This window comes from Rhea americana, unplaced genomic scaffold (assembly GCF_003343005.1).
Source record: "Rhea americana isolate MKP2758 unplaced genomic scaffold, rheAme1 scaffold_36, whole genome shotgun sequence".
Classification (NCBI taxonomy): Eukaryota; Metazoa; Chordata; class Aves; order Rheiformes; family Rheidae; genus Rhea; species Rhea americana.
The window spans coordinates 31490-40104 of NW_028186490.1; the positions used below are offsets into that span (position 1 = coordinate 31490).

The 8615-nt window shown below is 61.8% G+C and overlaps 1 protein-coding gene across 1 annotated transcript in view; it reads left to right on the top strand.

Annotated features, from left to right (window-relative positions):
* Positions 1-8251, top strand: part of PSD (pleckstrin and Sec7 domain containing) — a gene marked incomplete at its 5' end in the record, with an annotated part of 39735 nt that extends 31484 nt beyond the window's left edge. The window contains 5 exons of the mRNA XM_085312164.1: positions 4690-4733; positions 5571-5749; positions 6590-6660; positions 7308-7465; positions 7900-8251. Coding sequence (XP_085168290.1) covers positions 4690-4733; positions 5571-5749; positions 6590-6660; positions 7308-7465; positions 7900-8251 — 804 coding nt within the window. The remainder of the gene's footprint in view (positions 1-4689; positions 4734-5570; positions 5750-6589; positions 6661-7307; positions 7466-7899) is intronic.
* Between the last annotated feature and the right edge of the window lie 364 nt (positions 8252-8615).

Here is an 8615-nt window from a genome sequence, read left to right on the forward strand (position 1 = left end):
GGGCGGCCGCTGCGCGAGGGGCGCCGCGGGGAGGCCGCGGAGCGCCGGGCGGGGGGTGCAGCCCTTCCCTTCCCTCCCCTCCGCCCGCTCCTGCCGCGGGGCTGACGGTGGCGCGCGGGACGCCGTGCCCACCGCAGCCCTGACGAAGGGGAGGGGAGTCTGGCTGCCCCCGAGCCGCCCTGCTCCTCTGGGCTGACGCAGGAGCCTGCAGCGCGGTAGCGGGGGGCGGACGGGGGCCCCTCGTTCCGCTCCTGCGGCACCCGCGCCGGGGGTCGGAAGGGGGCGCGGGGGGCGGACGGCGGCAGGGGGCTGCTGCCAAGGCGAATAAGGGACCTGACGTAGGTAGGGCCGGGGCCGCCCGCCCTGGCGGAGGCCCCGGTCTGACAGCGCCGCTGGTCGCGTCGCAGCCGGGGGGTCCGACTGCCTGAGGGGCAGACGAGGCTTTGCGGCTGGGCGCGGGGAAAGGCTTCTGCCGAGGAAAAGTTAGGGAAAGCCACTGCCCGAGCTCCCCTGTTGAAACGCTGCCGGGCACGGAGAAAGGAGGAATATCTGCAGGGAGGGTGCTTTGTAGCTGTGAAGTCTCTTTTGCAAAACGTCACACGGCCGTGACTTTTCTCCGTGCTGGCAGGAAGAGGAGGAATCTTGATCCGCACAGGGCAGCTTGCAGCTCTGGGAGCTGGATATTACGTTGCTAAGCTCAAGAACCAGCACCCTGGAAAAGGGACTGGTCGCTTCTGTAATGGGTCCGTAACAATCGTGGTCTTTACCAGAGGAACCTCAGAAAGGGTTAACCCTCTCTGCTCCGTGCCTGAATTCCTGCCTTAGCCCAGCATGTCCAGCACAGAGGAGAGTTACAGCCCCCAGTTCAGTCCTGTCTGTGCCAAAGCTACGTAGAGGATTGCTTACTGCCCGTGCTCCCCCCCAAAAGCCCTGAATCCCCCCCAGGCAGCTTCCCTGGGCTCTACTTCTGTGATGGCACCAAGGCTGGGGCAGAGGGTGAGACGCTTCTTACTTCTTGCCCACCGCAGCGCATCCACCCCTCCTGGAAACGTTTGTAAGAGCAGGAGTTGGAGAGCTGCCATCAGCCCTCTTTCAGGAGGGAGGGCGCGGAAGAAAGAGGTCATTCGTTGGGTTAGAAGTCCCCTCGGGACAGTGTGTTGCTAGGTCCCTGGTGCTGCTCATGGCTAGGGCATGGCTGGCTCCCTCGCCCGGCGTGCTGCAGCGGTGAGCTCACAGCCCTGTGATGACAAACAGACCTGCGCTTGGGATCAATCTTGGTGGCACAGGGCCAGCCCTCTGCCCTGCTTTCTCTCGGGCAGCCCTTGCAAATTCAGAGATGTCGAGGAGTGCCAGCCTTTTGCTCCTTGGGAGTTCAGAGAGCAGTGACAGCCTGGAGAGTAAGCTGAGCTGCGAGGTCGTTGCCTCTGGCCCCTACTGATGCAGCTGTTGAGAGTTTGTGTTCAGGAGCCCAGACAGTTCAGTCTGCCCCATCAAAAAGAGTTATTGAGCCAAAAAGTGGGGAGTTCAGTGGACAGACAGAGAGCAGTACTGCTGGGGGGGACAGAAAAGCAGGGACAGAGTTTGCAGTTGCGGTGCGTCTCCTCAGCTAGGAGTTGGACTGAGACCACCAGATTCGTTCTGTAGAAGGCTTCAAACAGCTGTCAGTTGGGGATGGCGTTTGGCCAAGCAGAGTCTTGGCAAGATTTAAATGTAGATGTAAAATTTTGTATTGCCTGCTCCCCCTGCCCTCCTCAGCCCTTGTATTTGTCTCTTGGGGTCCCTGGCCGCACAGAGCGCCGGCCAGCCCGCTTCCCAGTGCCCCGTTTCTGGGGTGACGGCGCTTTCCAGCCTCTGCCCTCAGCAGGCCTGGGTGATGCCGTCGGTGCTTGTGACGGGGCTGCTCGAACCTTTTGAAGCTGCAAGGCAGTTTGTCCTTTGAAGCGCTCGTAGACAGCGCCGGAGCCCAGGTTTTTATAGTGTTTTGCTCTGCTGGGCTGTTCTCCGGCACTGTGCAGACGTCGCTTTCATTCAGAATTACTCCCCAGGCGTTTCCTGGCATCAGCTCTTCCACTCTGCGTTTTAGCAGAATCCCTCCCACAAGCCTGGCACGGGGCTGTGATCCAGGAGGCCTCCCTCCCCTCCAGCACAGCACGGCTCTCTACGCATCTCCCCCTGCCCCCCAAACTCTGGGCTTGGCCGGTTCCTGTCCCCATTCCTCGGCATAGAGAGCTGACCTCCGTGTACGCAGTCACTGGAACAGCTCGGATCCAAGCTGCCGTGTGCCGTTCTGCCAGCAGCTGCTCCGGCCCGTGTAGCACCCTGGCCCAAGTGATTATTCCCAGCTCTGTCTGCGGAGCTTTTCTGCGGTTCCCGTGTTTTCAGTCTCCACCTCTCTGTGCCGTTTTTCCAGTCTCTTTGTTTCTGTTGCTTTGCAGGCTCTGCTGAACCCCCCTCAGTGAGTAAGATCCCTTCCCTTCTGTTACGCATGATGATTCCTTGCCGTAAACGTTGTTTTTCAAAGGCCTGGTTCTCTCTCCTGCTCTTTTTCCATGACTAGGTTATATTTTGCAGGACTTTGGTTCCTTTTTTTCCCCAGGCTGCTCTGTAGATATCTCTGTAACTGTGCTTGTCTGGTGCTCTTGCTGCCAGACTGCCAGCGGGTCCCTCCTTCCCAGCCCTCAGCCTCCCGCTCCTCGGGGGCCAGGGCTGCATAAATGGGGCCCAGGGCTCATCTCCTCTCAGATGCTGAGGCTGTATGCTTTTCACGAGTCTTGTGTCTTCTCAGCAGACAACTGAACCCTGTCCCTCATCTGCAGATAGGGAAGACCCTTTTCCTCTTCCAAAAAACAAATTGGTGTTGAGCCAGCATCTCACTGACCAGGAAATACATAATGAGCCTTGTCCCTGCTCCACTCTAGTTGGCTGCATCTCCCATGTGGAGTGATGGACTTGTCTTGCTCGGGCACTGTTTGGGCTTGTCTGCTGGCTGGGTTTCCCAGGTGTCTGCACGCCTGCAGTTGTACTTTCTCAGCCATCAGCAAGATCTCTCACCAGCAGTCTCTGGCCAAGTGATGAATGTTGACAGCTGCCCGAACAGTCTGTGCAAAACTCAATTATTCTCCTGCAAGGATGATGCCTTGCAGATCTGTCAAGCTCCTTGATCTCAAGTCCTCTGCAAACTCTGGTCTGAAACCCTCTCTCCAGCCTCCCTTGCTGCAGAGCCAAGCTGAGTGCCCGTGGCTTGCACCCAGCTCGGGCTTGGGCAGAGCTGGGAACTGGGCTCTAGACTGTCTATCTGCAAAGGGACTTTTAGCTTCTTTCTGTGCTGAAACATGGACACTACACTCTGCCTAGCTGAACTCTGCAAGCATTTGGGCCAGTAGGGAAGCTCAGGGAATTTCAGAGATGCTGGAGAAATTTGGTGTGTGTGTGGGGGTAGGCTGTAACTACCCAGAGCGGCAGTTGCCCGATAGTATCCAAACACCCATCCTGCCTGGAAAAGCCAAAAGCTCTTTTGTGGGCTGCATGAATGACAGTGCAGTGGTGCCTTTGCAAATCCTGTGTAGAGCAGAGACTTGGTGCCAGGCTTGAGAGCCAGTGCCCTGCAAAAGCCATGCTCAGAGGGAGCCTGGAGGTTGTCTCAGCCTGAAGAGTACTTCTATGGAACACCCATATTCTGATAACTCAGGAAAACAGATATTTTTTGCAGAGGTGGGGAGGGGGATTTGTGTTGGGTTGTTTGCTGTGTGGTTGCTGTGTGAGGCTCATCCCGCAGGCCGAGATCCTGCAGAGCGAGGTGCTGTGTGCGTGTGCACCACCAACGCCCTGGCACAGAGGCTTTGTCTCCTTCTGTGGCCCCACCGCTGTTCCTTTGGGTCTTCTGTCTTGGGGGCACCAGAGCTGCCTGGAGCAGGAGACCCCAAGCCTGGTGTGGCTGACTGTGGTGCTTGGGCCAGTGCCTGAGTCTGAGAGCATCCTGGGGTGCTGGGTCAGGGTTACATGCATAGTCCTCCCTACATGCATTTCTGCAGCTCAGTGCACACCCGGTGTCTGAGAAGGGGCACAGGTTTGGGCAGCCTGCTCAGGCCTTGGGACAGATGACAGATGTGGTATCAGGTGAGAGACTGAGTCTTTTCCAAGTTCATGCAGCAGTGAGTGTTGCAAGGCCCATGGCCTCGTTGCAGTCCGTGGGTGCTAGAGCCTCCCTCTTCCCCAGGGCTGTCCCTGGCCAATGCGAATCGTGAGACGTGTGCTGCCTGGCCGGCCTGGGACATCCTGGAGCAGGGAGAGGATGACATCTCTCTCTCAGGCTTGGGAACGCGTGGCAAAAGGCACCTTTGTGCCTCCGTCATGGGCAGACACGTGAGACGGGATGCCGTAAGCAGCGCCCCACGCGGTGCCCCAGTCGTCTGTGGGGTTGCACGTTCCGTGGTGCTGGGCAGAAGGTGGCTGTGGGTACCTTAGCGGGGTACCTCGCCCCCGGCGCCCCCGAGCCGGCCGGGCGCGCTCCCGGCGTCCCCCGGAGCGGCCTCCCCGTCTGCCAGCGGCACTGTGCGACCAGCTCCGAGCGTCTGCTGTGGCCGCCTCGGGCCGAAGGGTCCCTGCCCCGGCGTGCGTGGGGCCCTCCCTGCGGCGGGCTGCGGGCCCCGCTGCTCCCCGCGCCTGACCCCGGCTCCCGTCTCTCCGCAGGGGCTGTACGGCTCCATCAAGAACGAGAAGCTGCAGTGGGCCATGTGAGTATCCCTGCCCGGGGGGCTGCTGGTGCGGCCGGGCCGACGCGCCGAGAGCCCGCCGGGGCCGGGGAGAGGGAGCGCCGGCGAGCTCGGCCCGTTGGGCGCGGAGGCCGCGGCGGTGCCGGCCCCGCAGCTGCCAGCTCGCGCAGCAGGAGCGGCAGCGCCCGCGCTGCGGGATTAATCAGCCCGGCGCTAACGCCAGCGCCGAGCCCGTGCGCTCGGGCCGCTGCCATGGAGACAGCCGCGGATGCTGAGGGTTTAATTAGCAGCGAGCGCTTATGAGCAAAGGGGGGGGGGGGCAGCAGCTCCGCGCTGCCGCCGTGCCGGGGTGGGGGAGGCGGCACCGACGCAGCCCGCGCCGCCCGCCGGGGCCCTGCGCTGGGGGCAGAGCGCGGGCCTGCGTCCAGCTCGTGAACGCGGCCGCCGTTCCCAGCACCTTCGTGCCCCCGGTGCCGCTCGAGGCGGCCCCGCTGCGTGCCCCACGTGCCCCCTTCGCTGGCTGGCTCTGCGCCCCAGGCCCAGCGGCTGGCCCAGGCGCGGCCACTGCGAGCGGGTGTCCCCTAGAGCTTGCTCCCTCTAGCCCGCCATCCTGCCAGCCGTGGCCCGGACACCCACGTGCCTCCTTCTTTTCGAGGGGCCAGGCAGCACCAGAGCCGCCAGGCCGGTGGTCCCCTCCCGAAGGCACAGCAGCGACGGGAAACCCTCCCACCTGGTCTGCTGCTCCCTTCGGGAGCCAGGCCCGAAAAAGGCCTGGCAAGGAGGAGGCAGGGTGTTTGCTGGCCCCAGCCAGGTTAACAGACTCTTTCCTATCCTCACGGACCTCACTGTACTGGGCAGAGATGAAGAGGAGCTGAGAAAGTCCCTCTCAGAGCTGGCTGACCCCAACCCCAAGTCCATCAAACGCATCAGCAGCTGCAGTAACCCCTTCCTGGACTTCTCACAAGACCCCAGCATCGCCACCTACAAGCACGGACTGTTAGTGCGCAAGATCCATGCTGATCCCGACTGCAAGAAAAGTAGGTGCCTGGGGCCCCCGCGAGAGGGACTCGCTGGGGGGCGGGGGAGAGCTCCAGAAGCTGTCACCGTGGGAGCAGGGCAAGAGTCACAACACTACATCCGAAGGCGTTGAGCATCAAGGCAGCCTCCAGCAGCTACCCCCCACCTCCCTCGTGCCTGTCACGCTGCGACAGGCACCCAACAGCCTCCCCTGCCTGTCTGCCCTGATGAAGCTGGGCAGAGGCTGACGGCAGCGGGCAGGAGCTGCTGGACCCCGTGGCCAGGCCTGGTGTGTCCCGTGCCCGTGGCGCTGGGAGGGCTGGCAGGCGAGGAGGTGCCGCGGCTCTCCGGGGGGCCCAGCCTCGCGGCGGGATAGGGAGAGCAAAGGAGGGCGTCCCGTGGTGCCGCAGCCGCGTCGCACCGCAGGCTGCGGCTGGCTGGGCGCTGCCAGGCGCGTTCCCGATGTGCGCTGCGAAATCCTCGCTAAGCCCCAGCTGTTTAATGCCTCCTTGATCTGATTAGATGCTGCCGCCCGCCGAAGGCAGCGTTACCTGGCGGGCGGCACCACCTTGCCCCAGCCCCTCTGAGCACAGAGCGGGGCGGCGCGGGCGAGCAGCGAGGCGCTGAGCACAGCGGCCCCGGCCCCGGGAGGCAGCGCGCAGCCCCCCGCCCCGCAGCACCATCTGCCAGCGCGCGGCCGACATGGGCTCAGGTGCATGGGGACAGTCCGGGCGCGCAGCCCGTCCCCGGGGTGCGATGACGTGCAGCGCGGCAGAGCGCGTTGGAGGAGGAGGGGTGGTGCTGACTTGCGCTGCCCAGCCCCGGGGCTGATGTCTCGGTTGCTCTGTTTTCCCTGGCAGCCCCCCGCGGCAAGCGCGGCTGGAAGCCGTTCCACGCCATCCTGAAGGGGATGATTCTCTACCTGCAGAAGGTAGGGAGCAGCGGGGTGTCCCATCCTGGGACAGGCGACAGGGTCCCGGCAGAGGACCCTCCCCAACCTGGGCTTTGTCCGAGGTTGGTCCTTGTGGCTGCTGGAGAGCAAAGAGGGGGCTCCTAAGCACAGTGTCACAAATCCCATCATAGAGACTCAGCAACATGCTCTCCTGAGCCAGAGACCTGCCCAGTTTTGGGTGGTGTAAGCAGCTGCTGGCCAAGGGCCCTGCCTGTTTAGGCTTTGCTGGGGGCCTGGGGAGAGGCGGCACTGTGCGCCTTTGACCTGGGGAGCTTGGGCTGCAAATCTAGTCTCCTGTGGACACACTGCCCAGGCATAGAGAAGTGGGGAAGAGCCACAACCCTCATTTTACCAAGCCCAGGGACCTGAGCTGTACAGCCCATCTTCTCCTCTAGCAGCCCCACAAGCTGGAGGCAAGCCTGTGGCAATGCATGGGCAGGGCAGCCTGCACAGCTGCTTCTCCATCAGGCCTGCAGCAGCCTGGTGGGGGCCGAGATCACTGCCTCGTCGCTGGCAGAGCTGCCAGTGTGCAGTGTGCATGCTAGCCTACAGTCCTGGTGACTGTGGAGTTGAATCCCAGTGAGGAGCATCCTTAAGGTGGCCCTGAAATGCTCCCTGACTTTCAGGAGGAGTATAAGCCAGGGAAAGCACTGGCAGAGGAGGAGTTGAAGAACGCTATTAGCATCCACCACTCGCTTGCCACACGAGCGTCTGACTATAGCAAGAGACCCAATGTCTTCTACCTCAGGACAGCTGACTGGAGGGTCTTCCTCTTCCAAGCACAGTGAGTAACCCCAGGGCTGCTGGGGGAGAGGGGCTCAACAAGACAGGCTGTGGCATGGAGGCCTGGTGGAGCCACCAAACTGATCCTTGCTCATCAAGCTGTGGACAGGTGGGTGGGAAGGGGCTTAACACCCCATTGCTTCTCCTGTTCTGGCCCTTTCTAGAGAAGGGGGGGGCCAATGTCAGCTTTGCCCAGCTCATGTCCTCCTCCCTCCCTCTTATAAGCTCAGAGTGGATTGAGCTGGTGAGTCACTGGGTGCAGAGGTCCTAGGTGCCAAAGCTAGGCAGAGCCAGGCCTATGGGGACCACCAGTTCCTGTACAGGGCAAGTCCATCTGGCTTTGAAGGGCTAGGGTCGGCATGAGACTGGAAAAGCAGGCAGGAAGGATATTGCTGTTTAGGGCCCTTCTCTTAGTGTTTTGGCCTTTCCCTGCAGGAACCCTGAACAGATGCACTCCTGGATCACACGCATCAATGTGGTGGCAGCGATGTTCTCCGCGCCTCCCTTCCCCGCAGCCATTGGCTCCCAGAAGAAGTTCAGCCGCCCGCTGCTGCCCTCCTCCTGCACGAGGCTGTCGCAGGTAGGCCAGGCGCTGTGGCAGCAGTCAGGGTCGCGGCTGGGAGCAAGGGGTCTAGGAGAGACTCCCTGTGCCAGCGGAGGGAGGCAGCCGAGGGAGCTGGAGGTGGCAAAGGCTGCAGCAGGACCCACCGAGCTCAAGAGGGGATCTTGTGGCAGCAGGGCAGAGCTCGCAGCTGCTGGCTGCGGAAATGCTGGTCCAGGCCTGTAGAGGGACCTGCATTAGGCTGCAGCCCTGCTGCCTCCACACTCAGGTGAAAGGGAGAGGGCACCAAGAGCCACCAAAGCAGGGACAGCTGATGGAGTCAACCATGCAGAGGGCTTTCCCCACTGCCCTCTGACCTATGGCCCTCCCTGCTACAGGGTGCTGCTACATCCAGGACCTTGAAAGGAGGCTGGAAGCGGGGATTAGCAGGCTCTCACTCATGCCAGTGCAGTTATTCATAGAGCAGAAAGGATTTAAAAAATAGCCTAGTTCTAAAGAGGATTAAATTCTTTGGCTTTAAGACTGCAGCCAGCCCACCAAGCGGCAGGAGTGTTCCCCTAAGGGCCTGTGCTTTTGCCAGCTACTTTCA